We start from the raw sequence: 25,866 nt of genomic DNA, 5'->3' as shown, positions 1-25,866 counted from the left end.
CCTTCTGAACACACTCGCGACAAAGCTGATGGCGTCAAGTTCTGTTTATGTAAGTAATCCAAAGCGGATGCTTGTTTGCAACCGCAGCGGCGGAGTCCACGTAGTCGCCGCAGCTTAAGATGCCACTTTACATTCGCTTCCGAAAATTATTTTTGCAGCCGAATGCAGCGCAGTGGTAGCCAATTGACTTTGAATTATCTGACATCGCAGAAATGGCACTCGGAATACGTTAAAATCGCACTAATTCGCAATGACACCGCTACCGTTCCAAGCTGCCGCTCTCGTACAATTACGAGGACGGCGCGGCGCGCTGGTTCGACGCTACGTTCCTCCTCGCAGATAAAACGGCTTATAGGCCGGTGCTTGTGGTTACCGCTTCGAACTTGGCATTGCGCGACCATCATGTGTGTGTGTGTGTGAATGATTTTGAAGGCGAAAGTGAAGAGAAAAGTACAGCGCCGTTACTGCCTCTCGTGCGAGAAAGTCCCTGGGCATCTGCTCTGCACATGGTGTCCAAGAAGTTCCCAGGTGACTGACGGCCCTGCAGTGACTGTACCGCGCCTTGAAAAACGCCGCAATTCCCGATCGCTACCCGCTGCCTAACATCGCGGATTTTACAACGCCACTACATGGAGCAACCATCTTTTGAAAGACCTCGTCAAGGCATGTCATCAGATACCTGTCGAACCTTCGGAAATTTGCAAGACTGCCGTCATAACGCCTTTTGGTCTCTTTGAATGCCCACGGATGCCCTTTAGTCTTCGCACCGCCGCTCTAACTTTCCAGCGTTTCGTGGACGCAGTCATCCGAGGTCTTCCGCTCTGCTTTGCCTACATCGATGACCTCCTCATCTTCAGCCGCGATGCAGACGACCACTTCTTACACCTTCGACAGCTTTTCCAACGCCTTGCCGAGTACGACCTAATCGTTAATAAAGCCAAGTGTACGTTCGGCGTGCCTAATTTTCACTTTCTTGGGCACCACGCTGACCGTCATGGCATTCAGCCGCTCCTTAACAAAGTGCAAGTCATTCACGACTTTCCTCAGCCCAATTCCGTACGTAAACTACGCGAGTTCCTGCGACTGATAAATTCTTATCGGCGTTTCATGCCCCGCTGCGCTCACCTGATTCGTCCACTTACTGATCTACTTCAGGAAACAATCTTCATTGCACACGTTAGTTGTGAGAACGCGATAACCGGAGTAACTTCTAGCTTACGAACTTCACGCAGAGTATTGAAAGAAAATGAAAGAAGCCCGCGAATAACACGCAAAATTGCCGCGCGACTGGCTGCTCGAGTCACTTTGCGTGTATTTGCGGGCGTGTTTCACGCTTGGGAAAACACTTTTACAGTATGTAGCACGCATTGAGCAACATAAAGCTGATCGGGAGTGTTTCATGTTGCTGTACAATTTTCTCATCGACACTTTTCATGTAATTATAACATTTGAGAAGTTATAAGTTATGAACACTAATTAGGCAATTAGGCGGAATGAAGAAAAAAAAATCTGAGTATGTCCGGGCGACGGCAAACAACAGCACCTTGGAGCTGTCCAGCTACATGGCATTTGCATATTTTTAAAGTTTGGCTGAAGTTACATAGGTCACCCTATATATATATATATATATTGTAAGGAAGATAACGAACGTGCGCACTGGGTCAGCAGCATCGGCAGCATCAAGCGCGCAGCAGAAGCTCGAGCTCGAGAACTGCTCGGTGCATCGTAGAACCGGCGGTCGCTACGAACCCTAATAAATCTCCTTTACAAGTGGTGGAGGTGCTGGGTATCGATCCCAGTACCTCTACAATACCTCTACAATATATATATATATATATATATATATATATATATATATATATATATATATATATATATATATATATATATATATATATAAATAAACCGTGAAACCGAAGTATGTATGGAGTACATGGTTTAGCACACTTTAAGTATGTCTAAAAACGTTGGCCAATATGGGGCAGGAAGCCCGTTAGCATACGCGTACACACACGGGAACAGTCAAAGCACGACAGAATTCAAAGTGTCGTCAGAACCACAACCATTTATTTCCGTGCTTTCTTCCGCTGCGTGCTCGTGCAGTAATAACGGTAACTGGAGGAGTGTGCGTGAGGCCTCGTCTCGGGCAGAGACTGCCAAGCTACAGTCCGCCAGTGGTTTCCATTCGCGAGGCTAGAAATCCTTGGCCGCGTTCACGATGGGCAACTGTTCGGACATAAACGTCGCCACGATGCGCTGGGTGTCGGGGGACGTGACGAAGAGGACGCCTTCCTTCTCGAACGTTCCACGTGGAGGTACATTTCTGGTGAATGGGACAGAGATGAGAGTTTAACAAAAAGCAAGACGAAGAGGTTGGCCAGAGGAACGTGCCTCTAGCGTTTCACTGTTCCGCATTGGGAAGAAAGAAAAGTTAAATCTAAAGAAAGACTCTTTAATTCTCGGGGGATAAATTGGCATTCTAATGAACCATGATGTCTAATGCCAAATTTGTGCTCAGCCATGACACGACGCTACATTCAGGACAGCTGTTGTCGTAATATTATTTATGAGGGACGTCAACAGCCGGTTTGTAGTTTATTTTCTTTCCTTTTTTTTTATCAACCAAGTGATTTAAGATGTCGTATTTTATGTCGCTTCGAGGAAGCCAAGTCACGAGTTCCGGGTGGAAGGTGTACGACATTCTGGCTTCCTCCTTTTGCCAGCTTGCGTGCACGCAAGGTGACGCTTTTGTGATCCACATTTTCTTTCTTTCGGTGTTGCAGTATTCTATAAGGGCACCTTTCAGTTCAATTGTATTATTTCGACATTCTTTTCTTCTTTTTCGTATCCTCAAGTTTATTCGCCAAAGCTCTGCGTAAACTGCTAACGTAAAACGATGGCTTAGTCACTCTTGCAATCAATCACGTTCCGGCGACTTTCTAGGCGCCTTCGAGAAAATTCGTGGGTACGCCGTGTACTCACGCTCATGGCTGTAAAAAAAAAGGGCTCGCTCACTTGTACGACTGAAAGGAGTGTCCAAGAGTTGCAGGGATGCACTCAAGTCTGAACAAAGGCCTTGATTAGGTCCGAGAGCTTCGCGCGTCTGAGTCGTCTGAAGTCCCAGTCAAGACAGCCTCCCTGACATTTGTGCGTATGCCCAGCGGAGCTTGAACATGCGACCGGCCAACGGATATCGAGGATACGCTTTTATATGGGACAGGCTTTTTGGGACGACAATAATGACATGACTTTAGCTGCTCGGTAGAAGTAATCTGAGGAAACTAAGTGCTTCGGGGCGGTTACATATCTCTACGAAGCTTCATTTTTTTTATCCGTAGGATATTCCAGAGCATAAGTCTCTTTTTCGAAGTATACGTATACAGATTGCGCTGTCATATTTGGCATACAAAAAGTATAATTAAAACGCAATGCGCTCTTATTATCGAACCTGTTTTGTCGAGAACAATCGCGCGTAAACCCACATTTTATCTAACTTTATGTGGCTTGGCTCGTAAGTAATGATGAGCACTCCACTGCTGCTCATTAAACAGGAAACGTTAAGAAAACACGATGATGTGCTATGATGGATTTTACCAGTTCAAAAAACGTGAGGCTGCCTATGCAAGCGCAGCATCTCGTCACAGGGAATACGGAAGACAAAACGTTGTATACGAAGCGTAATTATGGCTGAACCGCGCGTTTTGCTCGGACGCAATTTGTTTGTTCGTGTCGTGCTCGCACTTCGAGAACCTCGTGGTTGCTCATGATATTGCTTCTTGGAACAATATAAACTCTCACCGGCTGCAAGCTGATCACAGTAGAGGTCCCGATTGTATGACCAACACCGTTATCCGCATCAGCGACACCTGCTCACTCGTCGTCGCTTGTCTGATACAGTCTGTCGACTCTTAAATTAAATCATGAGCTTTTACGTGCCAAAACTACTTTGTGATTATGAGGCACGCCGTAGTGGAGGACTCCGAAAATTTCGACCACCTGGGGTTCTTTAACATGCACCTAAATCTAAGTACACGGGCGTTTTCGCATTTCGCCCCCATCGAAATGCGGCCGCCGTGGCCGGGATTCGATCCCGCGACCTCGTGCTCAGCAGCCTAACACCATAGCCACTCTGCAACCACGGCAGGTTCTATCGACTCTAACAATCCACTGGTTCGAGTTTACACTTACTTGAGCGTGACCTTTTCCAGGAAGGCAGTAGAGCCCGGGAGCTCCACAGTCAACTTGCAGTTACTGAGGGCCACGTTGAGCGGGTTTCTCATCGCCAGCTTATACTTCAGGGCGCCCACGGGAGCTTCCTTGCGCGCAATCTTTTTTTGGACAAATGGGCAAACGCACATTACCATTTCATTCCCCCTGCACATTTCATTCAATCCGCGAAATTCTCTATTGCTAATAACAATAATAAAAAAAAGCTTCCCTCTCTGTATATTGCAGCCACTCGGCTAAACGCTGCGAAGCCCTGAAAGTGCGCCGTTATTCTGGAACCAAAGCAAAAATCCTAGCCTCTTGAGCGCACACTAAGTCAATGTAAACTGGTGAAATATTCTTTTAAAGCTGTACTTTCATCCCTTCGGAAGAAATACATTGATTACTAGCGTGGTAATGAAGGCCATACATCCATTTTTCACATTTCGCGCTAAAATCCCAGTGCCGCTACGCCAATGTGAAGTCATGGATTTTGGAAGTATTTTCTCGTATTTTGGCCGCCTTGCCGGAACAAAAAATTGCTGGGTTCCGTCTTTGGCTCATTTAAAGGGTCCCTAAACCACTGTGTTTCCTACAAGAATTAGTGCTGTAGAGGAAACTCTGGAGTTAGCGTCTACGGGAGCTGCGAGCTTTGTCGGTTCAGTCAGCACGGAAATGATGGTTAATTAGCACATGGATTTTCCTAAGCTTTGTCTTTATGGCACGGACGGCTTTGTGAATTGTCAAATGGATCATTTTCAACAAAGTATTGCTCAAAGCGTTGCTCAACACTTTGGGATGGTTATGCATGTGCGCAGAATCTTATTGCGTTTACAAAATTTGGCTTGCTTCGATATTTGCGCCAACCAATAAAGACACATAAAACATAGTAGTTGAAGCCACAAGCACGAAAATCAGGCAAATCCATGCGCCAACTAGAAGGTTGGAAAGTTGGGTTTGCTGGTGCTTCATGAGCATGGTTACAAAGCGAGGAAGACAAGACGAACCGGGTAGACACAAACAGCTCCAACTTTCAACAAATTTTATTCGGAGAAAGGCTATATATAGATGGAGTGCTTGCACAGGCAAACCCAACTGCGCAACCTTTCCTGCTTCTTCGATTTCACGTGTGAACGAGAACTGGGATCGCCTAACACGCGGAATCGATAAAGTGGGAAAAATTGCGCAGTGGGGGGGGGGGTCTATACCTGCGCAAGCTCTCCATCTACAGCTTTGTCGACGAAAGAGCTTTCTTCATAAAAGTTATCGAAAAACATTGACGTGCCATGGAAAGATTTGCTGCTCCTTAAGTTTCATCGGCAGGCTTCGGTCTACGCATGCTGTCTGATGAATATTTGTATGGTGCAACACCACGATCCTAAACGCAACATATAGCATGTGTTCTAACCAGTTCCAAGAGAGGTATACGAACTTGGTGGACTACTATGGAAAGCAAGCTGTTCTTTGCATGTTCTACGAGGTGAGCTTTTCAGCATATGGCCGGAAACGTTCACCATTCAGCTAGCCCATTTGATCATTATGTAATTCTAAACTTCAGTCTATTTAGCCGTCTTTACCAAAATGTAAAGTTCAACAGCTTTTGAATACGATCGCTCCGCCTTACCTGAATGTCAAGCTGAGGCATCTGGATGGCCAGGTTACTTCTAGCAATTGTGAAATCATCTCCGTAGGTGGCGATAGCCTCCAGGAGAATCATTCCTTCGGCGCACAGCTTGGACACGTAGGATTCAGGTGAGATGAGTAGCTCCAGTGCGTCAGCTTCGTACAGAGCACAGTAATGCACACAATTCAACTTCGGACGAAGAGACATCTGACGGCGAAAGCTGTTCAGCCTCCGTGGAATGATGGGCCACCGCGGGATTTTTCTACAATTTGGCAGTTGATTTTTGTACACCAGTAGAAAATGCTCAGGAATGTGGCATGAGGTAAGTGATAGACAACAGTGCTTCAACTGGGGCGAGTTGGTATGACATCGTTCCGTTTACTGCGTTATACAGAGAAAATAAAAGAAACTGACACACATGTGCAAAATGCGTGTCATATGTGTGCAAATGTGCACATGTGTGTCAGTCTCCTTTATTTCGTTCTTTGTGCAACAGTATAACGCAGTAAACAGAACGATGATACACGAAGTCAAACGTGAGTGGGCAGGGCGGAGGCTGAACATGCGTAGAAAGCACCATTGCAAGAAAGCACTAAAAACAGGGGATGTATGGATGAACGCAAGTCCCCTGTCCCTTGACAGTTCGTGCTCTTTTAAAAGTATAAGAAGAAAATTTTACGTTTGCGCGTAAAAAATGTGAAATTGGAGGATATTATATTACTAGCAGATTGCAATAACCCGAAACGCGAAGCATTGATTGCGATAGCAAATTATCTGATAGCTATACGAAGTAAGGTTAGTAGTTTTATAGGCCACATGATATCAGCTTACTAACTAAATTAACACGCACGCTGCCATGCGCGCACAAGAAAACCTGGACACGTCTCGCTCGATGACCGCGGACACAATAGTTGTCAGAACGCTCCCGTGGTGAGCGGCCCAGCAGCGGCAAACGAATTCCTCTTCATGCTGCCTCTCGCTTCAACGCTAACTATATGCGCGAGATAACACAGCGCACACGAAGCCATCAGCCATCGTGGATCGCCACGCTTTGCACCCGCTGCAGATTGCTGCCAAGATAGGGCGCTCGCGGCCGCGCCATGTGCAGCCGCGGCCGGAGTAGAAGAGACGCGCGCTCACCTGGCCCCGTTATCGCAGTTCGACTTTATACGCAACTTCACGGCGACATAGACGTGTGCATATAATTGCTGTCTCAGTAATGAGCGCGCTTGATTGACTTGAAATCGGCCCAAATAGATCGCAGTGGAATGTGCACGTTTTTGTATACGCGTGCCGCTGACCACCTATTCGGGTCGATGTATAGCGGCGCAATGAAACGTGTCGCCCCACACACGCTGTACTGTCGTGTTGTGCCGGGCGTGCGGCATCAATAAAAACGATACGGGATAATTAACAGCGCTACATCGTCTTCAGAGGACAAACATATAGATTCACTGTATAAATACACCAAGAAAACGTGCGTTTCAAGGTGCTCGTGGGCTATAACTTAGATAACCTATATATCGAACCTGTTGTTCGGCGGATTACGCGCGGAAATCATTCCAAAACAAGCGAAAGAATATACTTGTAAAACCAACGCTTTTAAGAATTCATTCTTTCCTAGAACAATCAGTGAGTGGAACAAACTTCCTTTTGATACTGTGGAATGCCTGACTGTCGAGGGTCTTTTATCAAAATTGAGACGCCATCTTTGATCGGCTCGCGTGTGGTACTTGACGCTTTTCGTCCATGTGGTTTAATATGTCTGCTTTTATTCTCCGTGTTCTTCTATGTACCACTTCTATACTGGTTCTTTTCTATTTCTTTGTCGGAATGCATAATGGCCGATTTTCGAGTGTTCGTATGAAACTGAACCGTTGTTTTTAACCTGTTCACCTGTGGTGCTCCTATAGTGCTCAGTATTTTCGTGCGTTTGGTTTCATATACATGCGCTCTTATTTTTTTTGTCGTCACATTTACTGTACGAACAGTGTACCGATGTGCCGGTCATTCGACCCACTTTTTTGGCCCCCGGCCAACTCCCCAAGCGGGCTGATCATGTCTGATTTTCTTATTCGCTTGATTCACGTCCTGTTAGGTTGGTTCTTTCTTTCTACTATTATGCATCCTCTTGCTTGATTCATGTCTTATTAAGCTGGCTCTTTTCTTCTGTTATGCATTTTTGCCCTTTTACTATGTGCGTCCCACTCCTGCCTAAGGCCTTCTGTGAAGGCGGGCAGTAATACTGAAAAAAAAAACTATAAACCTTGAAATGCCCGCATTCTCAGCACAATATAGCCAGAGAGTGCGCGACACTCAATCTCCGCTCTTCGTGCGTTATTTCATAGACCGCACACGCATGGCAAGAGAAGCCACGCCACAGCCTTGCGGTGGATATGGTGTAGGCTTATGCTCACATGCGCCCGGCTGCATGCAGAAGTCCCGCTGTGCGCTGACCAGGGCGCTGGTTCTGACGTTACTGTAAGGCACCGAGTAGGCGGTGAGCGCTAGGCCCACGCGGTGCTCCTGCAGGTCGTTGTTGGTGAGAGTGCAGAGGACCCGCCCCGACTGGCCGGCTGCCACTTGCTTCTCATGCTCCAGGCGCACCTGGATCACGTCCGTTGTCGCGCCTCGGGGCTGCGCCGCTGCGGCGACGAGTCACAGGTAGACTCAACGCGTGTGCGACCGCATGTTGATCATGCCGGCCACACGGCGGGCCTCGTTAAGGTTGCTTGCTATTTTTTCGCTTGAGAAGAAGATGCTGCATGATGCCAGCGTCGAATAGCGTGCATAAACTGAGCTGCACGATTCGGACGAGTATATTGTCCCGGAAAAAGGAGAGCGCAAAAAAAAAAAAAGAAAGGGAAGAAAAAAAGTCTGTAGGCACGTTTTTCCTAGGTTCTTGAAACAACATGCCCGTTTGAAAGATCTTTCTTTCGTTCAGAATAAAGATCATTACTGCAGATTCTTAATTGCCGGCCGCCTCAACATATAGTAGCTGAGAAACAGACTTAATAAGAAACAAACAGGGTTGAAGATTGAGCCTGTTGGTACATTACGAGAACGCATTACAAACGGGCGAGAAGACTGGACAAGAATAGACAACACAGGGATCCCTGTGTTGCCTTTTCTTGTCCAGTCTTCTCATGCTGTTCCCAAGTGCTTCCTCATGGTACATTCGAGTGGTTCCTACCTCGCTCCAACTCGATTTGCAGCGATGCAGAGCCCTTTCGAGATTGGAGCAAGAGTAAGCCCGCGCCAGCCGAACTTTCAGCACACCCAAAGCAACCGGAGTGGCCACGTGATCGAGATTCTGTCAGATCTTAGTTGCGCTCTCAGCTGAGAGCGTCGACCAGCGTTCTGAGCTGGATCACGGGGCACTGAATGAACCAGGCGAATGTGTTCCGAGCGCTAGATTTCGACCAGTCGAATATAAACTGCACCTCGCGAGCGCTCTATAGTGAGTTCGAAAGTGACCACTCGAATGTACCGCTAATAGCATGGTTGTAACACACGCAATAATTGTGCCGCGAACACCTACAGACTGCAGAGCTTTTTTATGCATTCTTTATGTGCTCTTGACGTAAAAATAAGAAATGGCCATTAAGGTCGGTAAATTATCGTAAGAATGAGCTGCTTCTCGATCTGCATCTTGCTAATGCTTACCTGGTCCTTTGTAGGTGTGGGTGATGTCGTCGGGCTGCAGTCGGCCGCCATTCGGGTTAAATTTTTCCGTCAGAAGCAGTCGGCCGCACCTGAAACGAGGGCTATACGTCAAATTGGATCTCGGTGCCACCATTTGCTGTGGTCTGGCTAGCTAAGGAATCGATTAATCTGAGCTTCTTACGCGAGCGGCACAAGAGGAGTTCTAGCCAATATGGATCATGCACGCGATCCCCATGTCTGCCTAATGATGGATTTCTTAGTTTGAGCAGACTTATCTTAGGCAGAACTGGACTCTCTCTGTACCATACAGCTAACAATGTGGGGATGGCTTTTGAGCGATGTTTCTTTAAACGAAGATTAGGATTTAATGAACCGACGACCCTAACGTGATATCGCCATGCGTTAAAGCCGTTCAAGATATTAAAAAGTTGAAAGGCGATTCAACACTCTCGTTAAAGTCGATCAAAGGCAATGTCTTCCTGAGCAAGTTGGAAGTGATAATGGGGAGTAGACACAATCACTGCGCACGGGACTCTATCGCGTCTCTCCTCCCGTGAGGGGAGCATAAGGAGTGTCGGACTGGTTAATTCTCTTTTTACTGCACTACCCTCGGAATCGGCCCACATCTTTTAAAACTGCACTATCTCCAGGATCGGCCCACGAAAGAAGCTAGAGACACACAGCCACCAACGCGGCGTTTCCGTTTGCTACTGTCCCGTCTTTTGCTCTGTTTCGTTGAAAGATGTTGCTTAATTAACTAGGTCGGTCTGAGACCTTAGTGCGCACATACCCGATACGGAAGAGGGGGGGGGGGGGGGAGGTTTACTCGCCAAGACATATAATGCCTTCAAAAAAGACAGAATCAGCAGCACCGAGTCAATGACTGCGCTATGCAGTTCAACTGTAGTGTACCGCTTCACATGACCTACCAGCTCCAGTCACACAACCGAATGAATGCATACATAAGCAACGCCCAAGTTTAGTCTTCATTTCAACGCAACTGTGAACTGCTGTCACTTTGTGTTCCTCTAAGCGGGCAAATTATTAAAAAAAAACACTTTATTATTGTGTCCGAGGCTTCGAAAGTGATGCTACAAGCACCAGTGATGCTACAATGAACCGTGATTCTATAAGGAATCGTCATGTTACAGGAATATCCCGTTACCTAGCTCTTAACTACATTGCGCAGTAAAATACGCACACGGGGAGGTATGGACACAAGTATAGCCTGTTAGGTTTTCAGCCACACCCTGCAATTTAGGAAGCCCTTGCCTAATCGTTAGAGCGCTCGTTAGCGCAAGGAAAGCGTAGACTTTCTCTCTCTTTTTTGTCTGAAGGTAATAAAACCAAATTTGTTGATCCTTCTACCCGTCTTATACAAAATCAATCAATCAATCAATCAATCAATCAATCAATCAATCAATCAATCAATCAATCAATCAATCAATCAATCAATCAATCAATCAATCAATCAATCAATCAATCAATCAATCAATCAATCAATCAATCAATCAATCAATCAATCAATCAATCAATCAATCAATCAATCTTTACTCGTAAACAAATACAAACATTTATATACTTATTCAAAAAAAGGTTCCATAGGAGGTTCCTAATTCAGAAGGAGGTATTCCTAATTCAGAAGGAGGTTCCATAGTAGACGGCTGGATGGAGACCTCCTGTTTAAAATTAAATGGAGATAAATACAAAAATACAAAATACAGCATTACGTAATTAGTTGTGACTATGGAAACACAGCAAATATAGAGGAGTAATATACACCATAAGAGTATCAACGCAGGTATTAATGTAAAAGGAAAAAATAAAAGAACTAAGAAAGATTGCTTACATATCGTTTTTCTCGCAGACGAGCTTCCATCCCTTGGGGTGCGAGGGGTCCTTCTTGTGATACTTGTAGACCGCCTTCACACTTGCGCTCAGGTACTTGCCATCGTGCTTCAGGTCGGTTTTGTTCTCTCGTATAGCCTTCACCGGGTACGGCCCTACTTTGTACATCCCTGCAAAAGTTGGGTCATTACTCTGAATAAACCGAACTGAATAAACCGAGCAGTCGTGCTCGAGAAAAATTTCAGATATATCACCAAAGCGTACCATATGAAGAAATCCAGCGTTTCATTTGTAAAGTGCGCATATGCACTTCCCCCAGTTAATTCTAATTTATCTGGTTGCTTAGTATGCGAAATACTTATGGGGCTCTTCTGTCGTTATGGTCTTTGCTGCGTCTGTGTAGGGCCGCCCAGTAGAGAAAAAAAAAAAAAAACTCTTGCATCGTTCTCCACTTGAAGCGGCACTGGGTGCACCTTATTAGCACGTTGATACAGTAATGAACATTTTATACGCAGGAGGAGCAGCAGAAGGATTGTTGCAGCAAGCAGACCAAGCCTTGCAAAAGCTGGCGGCATGGATGGATGGATGGATGGATGTTATGAGCATCCCCTTTGGAACAGGGCGGTGGGTTGCGCCACCAAGCTCTTGCCATTATACTGCTTAATGTCCTACCTAGGTTAAAAAAAAGCGCTATGAACTCCCACAAGCAAATTTTCTGATCCCCTAGTGCGAACTTTGCTTTCGTACGTCTCCGTTTTTTGTCGTTTCCCTACTTTTCTTCCACCAATCTTCCAATCGCCTCTTACTAATCTCTATTGCGGAAATGTTTACTTTTCCCCTGCTCTCGCTGAACCCAAGGGCTTCAAGGAGGCCTTATTACTTCCTTCTAGCGCTCTCTCCATCCTCACCATGTATGTACATCATAAACAGCAGTGGGGATAAAGGGCACCCCTGCCTCAGTCCCTTCTTGATATCAACTTTCTCCTCGCTCCTCATCCCTTCCCATTCAACGCAAACGGTATTTTCTCGGTAAATCAAAAGCTGTAGACAATCGTCACCTAAGCCTTCCCCTTCCAGAATATCCCACAAAATGTTGTGATCTACGTTGTCATAGGCTCCCGTAATGTCTAAAAAGGCCACATATAAATGTCTGCTTTCTACTTTTGATATTTGAATACATTGAGTAAGAACAAATAAGTTCTCTTCCAAACGCCTAATTATTCTGAAGCCATTCTGAAGTTCTCCCAAAATGCCATTATTCTCTGTCCATGCTTGCAGCTTTAATTTGATTGCCTGCATTGCTAGCTCGTATATTACCGATGTAATGGTCAACGGTCTATACGAGTGAATTCTTTCTCCCCCTTACCTTTATAAATTAAATTCGTTCTACTTTGTCGCCAACTGTCAGGTATTCCTCTAGCTTTTAAAGTTTTTTCCACTGCTTTCACCAGAGCTTCCTTACTTTTTGGTCCTAGTTCACTAATCAGCCTAACGGGAACCTCGTTTATCCCTGTGGCTGTGCGTTTAGGAATTTTCTCTTCGGCCTTCTTGCAGTTGAAATTTGTCAGCACCAGCTCCTTTTCCACCTGGGTTTGTTTCATGCTCTTTTTTTCTTCAGTTGCTCCGCCCCAGCGCCACCTATCAAACGTGGCAGGGTCTGAAGCCCGTCGCATTTCATTTGGTGACATAACAGCACCCAGTAACACAAGGAACTGAACACGAAGCGAAGCAGACTGCACGTTATTCAATCCGTGTCGACACACACGGCTCACCGTTTACACTCCAGCCCCGTACAGAGGAACTTTAGGGGGATCCGAAACACCCTCAGCTCTCTTAAATATCCACTGCCGTCGCGAGAAGAAAATGTGACTCGCGCTTGAGTGTAGCGACATCTTGTGCTTCAGCCCACCTATTAATACTTTACGTTCTGCATCTAATTCAGGACACTCTAATGAATAGCAGTCGATGTCGACCAGAGCGCGACAGTGCACACACGACGATGATGTGCGAAATCCTGTCTTGCACCGACAAGCTGGAGTTTGCGCTGGCCTTGTGCGGCTGCGATAAAAGGGATCGGCTTCAGTTCTGCCAAGTCCCTCAGTCAGATAAGGTTGATGCGGTGGAAACGACACCGAACGGAAGAGGCTTAGGTGATCTGCTTCATGACTTTTCGTGTCCTGAGGAGCTCTCTTCGCTGGCCCAACTGCAAAGCTTCGCGCTCAAGATTGTCAGCGGCCTCGTTGCTTGCTATGCCGATATGTAAAGGTAGCCACTGGAAAACAGTGGTAAAACGCATGTTTTGTAATTCTTTAACAGCATGTAATGTACACTGGACACACTTGTAAACCTGCACATGTAGTAGTTGCAGTGCCACCTTGCTGTCTGAAAAGAGAACAAGTTGCGGCCGGTACGACTTCAGTTTCGGCAAGCCTGCTTCAATGGCGACCCCTTTTACATGCCGTAGAAGACACGTCGTGGTCAAGCCTGGCAGCCCACGAGACATTGAGAACGCATTCACCGCCCTTTAAGCACTTGAGTGAACCGCGAAAAATATTCTCCCTCTTTGCGGGAAAAACGCATAGGCGTCTGAAACGCTGGCGGCTACCGAACACCTATGCGGTATGCCACGCCGGTGCACCGGAAAAGTTTAAAAATTTGCGTAATGCACTGCATCGCGGGATGCCCACGCCGCCCTGTACAATACATCGGCCTCTCGTGGCTAGCGATCCAGCGCTTGGACACCTGCTATCGAGGCGCTTCACTTCGCGCAGCACACACTTTTTTGTCCCCACTCGCGCTTGGTAGTATAATGTGCGGATCCGTGTCGGCGTGACGGTCACCGCGCTTGCACGAACGCTCCGAGGCGTAATGTCTGAGAAAGTTGCGCGTGTCGTCGCGCATTACGCATCAAATATACGCGGCCTCACCTTCGCTGACAATTTGGGGCGTACTGTCGACAGCTTGCCATCCGCCGTACCCCGCCGGCAGATCTGGACGTGCCATCCAGGCCTCGGTCCAAACGTGGAAATTCCTAGAAAACAAATGTTCTGTAAAAGGCTATCTACTAATGCGGATCATGGATGCACAGTTGAAGCTTCCACACGCACGCAGGTACTGTATAGGCAGGCGCCGGACACCACTAAGAGTGGTAGACTTGGCCCCTTCACGAACGCTTGATAAGGTCACATTCATTCTGCCGCAGACGTTCAGCAGCCATCGCGCAACGAATTTATAATCGGGCTCAATTGCTCTAAATTTGCGCGAGACCGTCAGCTAGTCACTCTGTTAGACGGACAAAGAGTTACTTTAACGGCTTACCATTCCATGTCGGCTCCATCGATGGCCTTGTTCTTTTCGTCGAAGTAGAAGTCCAACGACATGTCGTCTCCTTCGACGTGGGCCGAAGGGAAGTTGCTCACGCTGCGGCTCGGTATGCCCAGCGCCCGTAGTACTGCGTCACAGGCAGTGGCGTTAACGCTGTGATGTGGCAACAGTGGCAAGCATGTTCATTTCACCTTCAACTTTACAAAACTGTAGACCACGAGGTTGGATGCTTTTCAGAATTAACGCGCTACATGGGAGTGTGCTTCCTTCGACGCGTGCAAGAGCTCGGAGGAAGCGTTATTATTATTTTTTTTTTTTTTTAAGTTCACGTTCCCACGTTAAAAGGAGACCAGCTGCCGTAACCGGAGTTCGACAAATTGATAATACGTGCATGCACGTCTGCAGACTTCCCACTGCACGACGTCCGTATTCCACATCTCCATACCATATCGCCGCAATTAGGTTTACGGCTGCGTTACGTCGAGCGCTGAGACTAACCACATGGCATGATTCGCCAGTGGCTCTTTATGATGGCGTCTGTAGGACACACACTACGAACGCTACCAGTGCTGCCAGCAGTTGAGTACTTTGTGCTGTGAAGAAGCAATGTTAAAAAAAAAATGTAATAACAGTAAATAAATAAGTAAATAAATAAATAAATAAATAAATAAATAAATAAATAAATATAAAAGTAAGGCAGCGTTGGAGAAGTTGCTCGACAGACTAAATGTGTCCAAATAAATGAAATAAATGAAAAGTGTAGTCAGTCTATGTGCTACAAAGGCTACTGGCAGTTTATTGCTGCACCGGCGGCATGGTGAAACCCGCACGTAAATAGGGAGATTGCCAAAGGCCGCGTTCTGAATTCAGTCCCCATGGAGACAATCCCCGAGCAGCGCGGACGAGGAACGTTTGCGCTAGACTCTTGCAGGCATAAATGGTAGAACTTCTGTCCGGTGGAGCAGGTGCTCTAGTATGTACCCAATAGCAGGGGTTTATCTGCAGCTAATTTCTTCCCTTAGTTCGCAAAAGAGAGAGAGAGAGAGGAAAGGGGAAAGGCAGGGAGGTTCACCAGAGAAAAAGACCCGGTTGGCTACCCTACGCTGGGGAGAGAGGGGTTTTCAGAAAACTGTCAACCTGGAACGCCGAAGCATTTCTTGGACATGTGAGCGGGTACTAGTCTGGGAAGTTGTGCTTAACGGATACGACTTCATTATTACTCGGAATTTATTTTCTCAATTGCAACGCGTGTCCTACAAAGTCATTTGTTGAAAATAAGTGAAGCTTTCCTAAGTAGCTAACTGAACATATTGGTTTGTCACGGAACTGATGTTCGTCTGTGCCCACAAGCCACCTGAAGAGGCCTTCATCCACCGTCGATTAAAGAGAATATCTGTTCGAACTAATAGTAATAAAAACGAACTACACGGTATAGTTCCTTATAGAAAACCACACATTAGGGAAGACCATGTACCTTTTTGTAGGCTTCCCACATCAATTACAATTAACCAACCCTGAACCACTGCAGCATATCCTAAAAAAAAAAAAAAGAAACGAAATGTGCCCTTTGGTTGACACGCATGCAGAGCAACTGCTAAGCGTCATTAAAGACATGAACCCTGCTGCGCTCGTAAATATCGGCTGATTCTACTTCCCACAGAGTAATTAAATGCATGCTTTCCTTCTCTATTAGTGTGCATTCTGTGCTTCACCACTGCGACTTGATGAAACACAGTGCTGCGATAACCTGTCTTCCTGGATGATGGTTACGCCTATGACTACAAAAGATATATGACGGGATCCGCCATATGACGGGATTGATTGATTGATTGAGTAACCTTTATTTTACAGTCCTGTAGAACGCGTATTAGCACGTCGCGGGCCGCTCCCACGTCGGGACCGACAGGCCTAGCCTGCCAGCCGCATCGTGGGCCTGCTGGACAGCCCACGATGATATGACGGGATGGCGGGATCCGATATATGGCACGGGATCCGCAAAAATATATTTTGTTCTACATAAAGTTTCCTCCCCAGAAATGAAAAGTGTGGTGCATACCACGTCCACGTGCGACCATCACAGTGCACCCCTAGCTGAATTTCAAGCTCGGCGGCCACGGTGGCCGCATTTCGGTGGGGGCGCGAAATGCGAAAACATCCGTGTGCTTAGATGTAGGTGCACGTTAAAGAACCCCTGGTGGTTCAAATTATTCCGGAGTCCCACACTACGGCGTGCCTCATAATCAAATCGTGGATTTCGCACGTAAAACCCCATAATTTGAATTCCAAGTTCAGCGACAGACGGGCGACGAAAATTTGTCGCCACCGCGCCGAAAACGCCCTCCGACGGCACAGTTACCGAATCGGTCGACGCTCGCATTTTAACCTTCATATCGCACGGGACTGTACTTAACTAGCAGTTAACCAGCACCGAGCCCTGAGTCGAGTCTTCGAAAAGCAATGCAGCTAGCTGAAGCGGACCGCGCAAAACGGAGGGAAATTTACGCAAAAGGCGATCACTGTTTAGGGTAGGAATGAAACCAAGTAAAAAAAAAAAAAAAAATCAGAAGCGGAAATGTCTTTGAAGTTGCGTAAAATATTGGTGTCACTGATGCGCACTTTGTGTGAAATTTCGTCATTTTTGTTGTTTCCGCCAAAGGCTAAATTTAAGCAAACACAAAACGTGATCTCCGAAAAAGCTAGGTAATTTTTGTTCTGTCGGTGTGGTTCCGATTGCTGCTTTTCATTGGCGCTGCGGACTAGAGTTAGGCGAGCTGACGATGAACGCCAGAAGCGAGAAAGACAAGAAAAAAAAAAAAAAAGATGTGAACGAACATTCTGTGCGGCGTCAAGCGTCTCCCGGGGACAACTTGCGCCGCGAATCGCTCCGAGTCATGTCATGGCCTGCTATACGCAAAGCGCGATTACGCGCGGCAAGACGGCAGCCACGGCAGCCACAGAGAATGCGGCAGCTGTGGCCCGTGTCCGAGATAAGCAGAACGTCACCTTGATTTAGAAGTGCAGCACGTTGAAGCATCGCGAGGAGCCGGTCGCCCAGTGATGGACGATGAAGTGCACGCTGGGACCTTCACCACATCTAAATTTACTTCCGCCACTGCTGCAACTGTAGGGTTAATAATTTCGCGGCCTTTTACTTGTTCTCGGTCTTCAAAATACCGTTGGAGCGCTTATACTAATGCACTCCCTGAGTGAAAGTCCGGAATGTGCGGCTCGTTGGGTTCGCCACCGTGGTTGCTCACTAAGATGTTGGCTCAGGACGTGGAAGAACGCTGGCGGTAAGCATCCTTTCTCTTGTATGCATGCGGGTTACTCAGGGTTCGTCAAACTGGCGGGCTGCACGAGCCACTTGAAACGCGTGCGATCACACAGAGATGCGCTGCCGGCTTACCAGTGACCAGGGCGGAGGCGAACACGAAGCACTGTCCGTACTTGACGCTGTTTCCCCCATTCTCCATGTACTTGTTGAGAATGGGCATGGTGGAACTCCAGACGCTTGGACTGGTACCGGCGCTGTAGTCGTCCGACCAGCGACCAGTCAATAGGCCCTGGTCGTCTTGCACATTGATCTGGAAGTGCAATGCGTTGAAGCATCGCGAAGGGCAAAAAATGTTAAACGATCCTCGCCTTGAGATATTTAATTACATTACATTGCACGCTTGAAACAGGCAGACGAACGGATGGAGACAAGCGAGTGAGTGAGTGAGCGGGTGAGCAGACGAACTGACGGACAGACTGACTTTATCGAAAATGTGAATTTTTTCCGTACTGTGCTACTACAGATTCATTACTCTGGTTTACGTGAAGGTGGATGACGTCTCTAAACAACGTGTGTGGTAAGTTGAAAAAAGTCAACGGACTTGAGCAATTCCTTCTTTCAACTGCTAATGAAGCCAGGGAAAGCATAAGGCATTTTATACGTCGTTTTAATTGAAATGTAGAAATTATAAGGTAAGGGAAATGAAAGAGGACAAAATAAAAGAACACTTACCGCCGGTGGGAGCCGAACCCGCAACCTCCGCATTACGCGGTGGTGCCCTAATATTAAGCTACGGCGACGGCTCTTCCCACGTCCACATTCTTGGGTATTTATGCATGTGTACAAGGTCGGAGCCTTGCAGCCCGGGAGCGTTAGCCAGCGCTACTCATGGTCACTGCGGCGTATGTGGCACACCGGTTCGACCGCTAGCGTCACGTGGTACTTGAACGTACGTCACGTAGTACGCGTAGTGGGGAGTTTGTGGGTGGGTTGGGTTTCCCCCAGCGGCAAGTTGTTTTTGTTTTTTCGTCTACTTTAATTTCCCTTTACGTTATCATTTACATATTTCAATTAAAACGAGAAATAATGTCCCCTATGCTTTCCTTGGCTTCGTTATCTGTTGGTTTGATATCGTCATGACTTACAAAAATCGGGCCCGTCGGATCTCCCCCGTCGTATTGTTCCTTTCACTGGTTTAAAGCCACAGCAGTTACATCTCCGATCCCCTCCAACGCCCCCTGACATTTTACAAAGCTCCTGCGATCCTAGAAGAATGAATGAAACTCGGGGTTTCTGCGTGAGGCGGGCTCGGCGCTCGAGAAAAGGGTACGTGGGACGTAAGTGCGTTTTCATGCGGCGGTGCAACGGTTGTGCGAAATGCGTTTGCGGGAGTGCGTTTGGTGCGGACTGATTTACTGCATATATAGTGTTCGTGCAGCACACGCAGACTGCGTATTAGACGCTGCGTGTATATTGCTGCAGGGTCACGTGCCATCTACCTCTGAGCTTCCAAGTCTTTCCTATTTCCCCTTAATATATCGAGGAGCAGTGGACCAGAGGCAGGCTTTTCCATCCGACTTCTCCTCTGCGTTCGCTAAACCCCCTTTCATTCTCTCTTTCTCTCTCTCGCCTGATGCTGCCTCTGAAAAACGAGTGCAACATAGAAAGCGCGCCAGACGGAACACATCGCGGCCCAGCCTATACCTCGCTCCGTGTGCAAAAGTAACAGACATTCCACTTTCCGCTTCGACTTCCATTTCTTCCAAATACATCACGTCAGTTGGTGGCAAATATTTGTTACACTTTCATTTAGCGAGAGTACTACTTGATGAGAAACGGCGAACAACGATAAGCTCGTCAGAGAGCTACGAAGTGAAGTTCAAGAATTTGAGGGAGGGTATTTAGGTTTGACCAAGCAGACGGGCTGCTGCGATGGTTTGGTCATCTGCAGCCTTAGTGGCTTCAGCTGGGAGCGGGCTGCCACATAATTTCACTTGTCTGTACTCACCGCGGCGCACAATGCCCGCACCAAACTGACGCAGTCGGACCGCTGCGCTCCGTCGGCGGCCACTGCCTTGAGCAGGAACTCGATCGTCGCCAGCGTCACTTTCTCGAACTGCACGAGGGGAGAGAAGTGTCGTACTCACGCGTACGTTCGCGCGAGCACGCCAGGAACTGGACTCTTTTCTGCTTTTCATGCCACCTTATGCGTCAAACAATTGCGTACGCGATGCTTTAAAGGGACACTGAAAAGAATGAATAAAGGATTGCGTACTGGTAAATTACTTCTTCGAAATTTTATATGCATTTTTCTTTGGGAGAGAGACGTAGACTATTAGCAGAAATAAATTTCTGGAAAATCAGCGGAACGCCAATTTTGCGCTCGAACTGCCACATCCGTGGTGTCAAGAGTCACGTCACGAATTTCGTGGCCAATTTCACGCTCCCAAAAATTTTCCAAGTAGAAACATCTCCTATTTTCCAACGTGCTGCGGTCCTTGTCTACAGTATTTTCCAACAAGAGCACTCTGTGCGCCGTCATACTCCATATTGGACCACTGAAAGCGTGCGTGAACGCCTGCTCAAGAGCATTATACCGTGTGTCCCAGCTAACGTTGGTCAAGCTGTTCAAAGAAAGAAATAAGATTAAAAAATCACGGTGCTAGATAAGATTATCAGAACAGTAGTTTTCGGTCGCCACAGGTCTGACGACCGATCGCCATAGGTCTTAAATTTGTACCTCGCACCGTGTTTTTAAAATCATCTTTCTTTTCTTTTTGACAGACTGGTGATGTTAGCTGGGACACCGTATATTGCACGGGTACGAGACCCGTTTTCTGCGCCCACTTTCTGCCGGCGGCAGAGCACGAAGAACATGTCCTGACGTCAGAATGTACAGGACGTAAAGAGTGACTGCTAAAAGGTTAAGTATGATGTACGTTGTCATAATCTCCATGACATCACGGAGACGTGATGTTCAGTGGGAGACCTGATGTGGGAATACTGAAGTGGCGTCACCACCTGTGTATTTCGTTTTTTATTTGCACTTCTTCTAGTCTATAAAGCGTCCGGTGACGGCAAGAGGGACCTAATTAGTATTCTAAGTATCCTAGCAGCGGTATCTACTAATCTGACTGAACCTAATGTATCTGTTGAGTGTCCGCATGGAAATTCTCGGGGTTGATCGGCAGTACGAACCGGTGGGCCCGCTTCTTTTTTGTATTTTTTAACGGGCGCGCCTGTCTTTCCCTGAACTGTTCGATCGCCCACCCTAGCCCCCATAAAAGAAGCACGCGAGCAATATTAATCATCATGTCTCCGTTGGCGTGACTTCCGTTTCCACAAGTAGCAAGTTTATACTCAGTTTGAACGTCCATACGCTCGTCTCCTTTGTTGCGGCTTTTAGTGCTTCTGCATTAACATACCACATGCTTGTGAGTGTGCGTCGGAAGAGAGAAGATGAAGTAAATCTGAGGATATAGCTTTGCACGTATACAAAGCGAACATCGAACCAGCGCACCTATTTCGAGCGCTTTCACGCCTTGCGGCTGTACAAGCATAACAGTTCTTTAATGGAGCAGAAATTCTTGCAAATGAGAAGGCACCTTGGAAATATAGTCTCCTAACAGTTCAGCTCAAATTCTCCCAAATGAGAGGCTCGGGTCAGTGCTTGAGGTAAATGGCAATCAGTCAGCGAGACCGAAAAGAACATAGAAGAAAATAATGCTTTAGTTGAGTAGAAGTGTCAGTTTTATTATTTTGGTTAAGTACACGATTAAGGGAAAGGAACTGAACGTAGAAGAAATTCACTATAGGATATCGGTGAGATCCGAACCGACAACTTTCTCCATGACGTCTGGCATTGTGCAAGGAAATGAGATACGGCATTCAGGCGGCTGCCAGTTCTAGAATGCAACCATATCGACTTTACCCTACGGGAAAGGTGCCCTTCTCTCAGGGCATTTCGGCGGTATATAGGGATGACGTACCTGGCCGTAGTTCCACTCCCGCTGGCCGAAGTTCTTTTCAGTGCCGTAGTAATAGGCTCCGGTCTCCTTCATGGTGTAGAAGTTTCTCTGCGCGTCGTCTTTCAGGTACACGGGGTCCTCTGCGAGCAAAAAGTTGTAGCTCACTGCAGCCTCTTCCTGTGTTGAATTCTGTTATTCTTATTCTGGGCGTTTGCGTACTCTGCGCCCTTCAGCGCCTCGTCATTGGCATGAGTTAGGCTCCCCGTGCAACAGTCTCAATTATTTTTGTGTGTATGTGACCTTGAGCGGCGCAAGTTTTCTTACGCTCGAGCAAAAGGCGTGCTGCCTATGGTGAGCCCGCGTAGGCTAATCCCTCGAACGTTGGACCAACGACGGCAATCAGTAAATTCCTTTTTGGCCTTGAAGACCGCTGTGTATGAAAGCGCTTCTGCACCGTAGGATGGAGTGCTGCGATGCATTGTACCGGAGCTTTCGATTCTACCGTAAAATGGTGTAGGAGCCGTTAGTCGAATGAAGCTATCATTCGGAAGAGCCCCAGAAAAACTTTTCTGCCACAAATCAGTGACAGACGGACCCACATCACGGGAATGGTGCCGCGACTAGCTGCTAAGTATACGCTCCTTGGCATCGATTCAACTGTTATCCTTCGCTCAACCTGTAAACTGCGAGTTTCAGCTGAAATCAGCACGGCCGACGCGATAGCACAACAAAAGAGGCAGTTGTAATGATTGCGCGGCGTAGTTCACTCGTCTGCTTTCACCAAAGCACGCAGGGCGTCAATCTGCAAAATAATATATGCCGCAACAGCAGGATGGAATGCGGCGCAATGCCACGCTGTATTCGAAGAGAAAAAAAAATGCCTACGTGCTCGGGCAGTACCTGGAAGCCACGGATTGCAGATGATGAAAATGGGCGTCTTTGCAGGGGTGGCACTGCCGCCGCCTAAGCTGAAGGCCAGCGACCAGCGGCCCACCGGTGCCTTGGCCGGAGTGCGAAATTTGAGCAGCATTATGTCGTTGTTGTGGAAGCTCACGGACATGGTCCACCGATCGACCATCTCGTGCGCTTTCCCTTCTTTGTCGACCGAGTGTGGAGCAGTGAGTATCACCAGCGTGCCGTCGCCTTCCGAAGGGCTCACTCCTGCGGTGGGAGCACAAAACATGGGAAAATTTTGCGTCGCGTTCGCACGATGCCGGCGCACGCATGTTGACGAAGCATTTATATTGGTGAATTGCACTTAAAGTTGCAACTGCTAACTATTTCCGCACAGCAAAATACAGTGGCAGCGACTGTTGTCAGTGTTCTACCGAAGAAGGGATGAAACATGCACCGTGTATGGTGTCATGCGATGACTTGAGCGGCAGCTGGGGCTGTAGGGAAGCATCTTTTTTTTCCCGCCCTTCTTTGTTCAAGAGAATATTTTTTAGGATCTTCGTTTTAATGGAACGTTGTACTCATTCGCGTCTGGCAAGCGCTATTTGATCTTACTGTGAGACCACGAAGTTTTTAAAAGTCTTGTCTTCCTTTGGGTGGTGGGGAACTGCCTGAAGCTTTGTACGGAATTCTTCCCGATTAAATTATGCGAGGTGCCCGTAAGTATATTTTTTTTCACGTTAGCTTTGAAATGAGTATAGTGTGCTTCGTTCTGTAATCATTTAGTGTTTACTAATGATTAGTCTGATAAATGTTTTCTTCAGACCGGTGAGCTCATGTTCTGTATGTTCTGTCACAACACACAGATTTCATGCAATCGATAGTCGGAGTTCACGGGGAAAATTGAATGAATAGAGGCTATTGGAAGTAATGCATTTGCTATTCTTGTTAACTCAGAGAGATGCACTTTATTATTTGATCGGCAGGCAGTAAATGAGGTGGTGTACGTTGATTACCTGACGTGAAGATTGCTCGCAGCGGCATGCTTCCCAGCTCGAAGGACTGGTTGAAGCGTATTCCAACTTTGAACACGTTGCCCCTCCGGAGAACGGCGAAGGGATACTCGCCGTAGATGACCTTGTACGATTCCGTGTTGTTGGCCTTTGCGTTTTGCTTTTCGTGCATGTTGATGTCCACGATCTCGGGAGGTCCTTTGAGATGGGCATGTATAAACGTAGACGGTAATCAGACAAGCTTTTCTGGTGTATACGAGTCCCCTGTTTCGCGGATAAGCCTCCTATTGCGACTTTGGCGTATACGGAGTGAGTGTAACGAATTTTGCTAACGAGAACATTGCTCCAGCCTATCTCCAGCTATTGTCGAAGCAGCACCTCCATTGAGAGCGACATTTTACGCGTTGCACATTTTCTTCGCTTTGTTGTTGCTTAAAAAAAAAGGTCATGGAAGGAGTGTGATGTGCACAACAAGTAAAAGACCAGCGAGACGCACGCCCGCTTTAAACGATAGTAAGGGTGTCCTGTTTTTACGACGTAGAGCCAGAACACGGGACTTTAGGGCTGTAACCGGAGCTATATTTCACTGTTCGCTATCGCGAACATGTGAATAAAACTGTGGTTACCATTGTCTTAGTTCTGTAGCAAGCACAAGCTTTCGGCAATAGAGCACTATTGTCGTTTTTACGTGGTGTTGCTGGAGAGCTCTGCGTTAACTTTGACCATCAAGGTTTCTTTAACGTTCACTGCAATATCAACAGAGGGGTGTCTTTGCATTACGCCCTTAGCAGACCAGCCGTGGCGGCCGGGAATGGATTCCGCAACGTCGGCCCCGGGAGCAGGATGCACGCCACTGTACAAAACACTGGGGTACCATGTGGCCGCTAGGGGATATGAAGTGCGCATATGTTGTATTGCCCCCTCTCCCGCACAAAGATAAGCTAATTCTGCACTCCTTTTAAATTCAGGAAATTAAGAACGACAGTGGCTTCTTCTTTCTATAGTGCGGCTTCGTGACAGGAAAGCATCGCGAATGACGGAACTTAGCAAGATTAATTCACTAATGTGGCAGCATATGTGCATATACTTTTAGTTATGCATGATTTATAATTTCCGTGCATTATTATAATATCTCGTAGCCATAAAATCAATCAATCAATCAATCAATCAATCAATCAATCAATCAATCAATCAATCAATCAATCAATCAATCAATCAATCAATCAATCAATCAATCACTCAATCAATCAACTTCTCGTGATCGGGTAATGGGGAATCGTTTGTTACCTCCCGTTAGCCCTATTTATCGGCGCATTTACTTAATCATGAACAACTCGGAGTGAAAAGGCGCGGTATGCATGCACTTACCCGAGGTGTGGCCCATTAACGTGGTGCCTTCGCGCATAAATTCCAAGACGACGGCCATTGTTTCAAGGTCATCAGGTACGTGCACTTTGGCTTTCAAGAATTCAAGAAACGGTTCAATGTCGCCGGGTACAGCCATGCTCCTTTACTTTTTCTTGAAAAAGCGAACAAAAATGTACGAGAAGGAGATTAAAATTAATGTTTTGCACTTTATTGGCTTATCTGTTCTATATATGAAAAAAAGACAGAGAGGACCGTTATAGAAGTGGTAGGTAGGGATGATAATCAGAACTATGTCCCGTCCTCTGCGCCGCAAGTTGGGGCTGCATAAAAAGGATCGATATATGGAAGAGAATGTATTTTTCAGTTCGGGGACACGGGGGGAGGATAGGTTTGGGGGGGGGAGGGGGAGTGTCTAAACATAAAACACATTGCGAGGGAGAGGCACTTTCGGAAGTAACTTTCTTCACACCAGGTATACATGTATCGTTGGTTGCTTCGTTTTGTACCTTCTTTTTTTTTTCTTGCAAATTCTCACGTTCTCGGTAAATTAAATGGAATAGCCGGAAGCATGTTGCTTCCAACGCACAGCCGTGACAGCGCAGAACGGTGAAACAACTCTCAACCGACCGTCTCTTGCATTTCCTCTGCATGGTGTCCCTCATTCAAGAACAAGAACGGACA

At 46.9% G+C, this 25,866-nt stretch overlaps 1 protein-coding gene across 1 annotated transcript; it reads right to left on the bottom strand.

Moving 5' to 3' along the window:
- Positions 1 to 2,050: 2,050 nt before the first annotated feature.
- Positions 2,051 to 25,331, bottom strand: LOC126543262 (hemocyte protein-glutamine gamma-glutamyltransferase-like). The gene is made up of 14 exons (XM_055061726.1): positions 25,186 to 25,331; positions 23,821 to 24,015; positions 22,811 to 23,071; positions 21,932 to 22,050; positions 19,951 to 20,058; positions 18,075 to 18,252; positions 14,663 to 14,795; positions 14,272 to 14,375; positions 11,346 to 11,514; positions 9,497 to 9,585; positions 8,248 to 8,475; positions 5,831 to 5,985; positions 4,189 to 4,328; positions 2,051 to 2,323 (listed from the first exon to the last, which is right to left on the bottom strand). Exons 1-14 carry the CDS (start codon positions 25,319 to 25,321, stop codon positions 2,194 to 2,196), a joined length of 2,145 nt encoding a protein of 714 aa, XP_054917701.1. The 5' UTR covers positions 25,322 to 25,331; the 3' UTR covers positions 2,051 to 2,193.
- Positions 25,332 to 25,866: the final 535 nt, after the last annotated feature.

This window comes from Dermacentor andersoni, chromosome 1 (assembly GCF_023375885.2).
Source record: "Dermacentor andersoni chromosome 1, qqDerAnde1_hic_scaffold, whole genome shotgun sequence".
NCBI lineage: Eukaryota > Metazoa > Arthropoda > Arachnida > Ixodida > Ixodidae > Dermacentor > Dermacentor andersoni.
This window is presented reverse-complemented; position numbering and strand designations above follow the sequence as displayed.

Coding starts and splice junctions, on each gene's coding strand:
- LOC126543262 (XM_055061726.1), bottom strand. CDS start 25,321: ATGGCTGTACCCGGCGACATTGAACCGTTTCTTGAATTCTTGAAAGCC. Junction 18,253..19,950: donor TGCGGGCATTGTGCGCCGCG/GTGAGTACAGAC, acceptor TTGCACTTCCAG/ATCAATGTGCAAGACGACCA. Junction 2,324..4,188: donor CTGGAAAAGGTCACGCTCAA/GTAAGTGTAAAC, acceptor CCCATTCACCAG/AAATGTACCTCCACGTGGAA.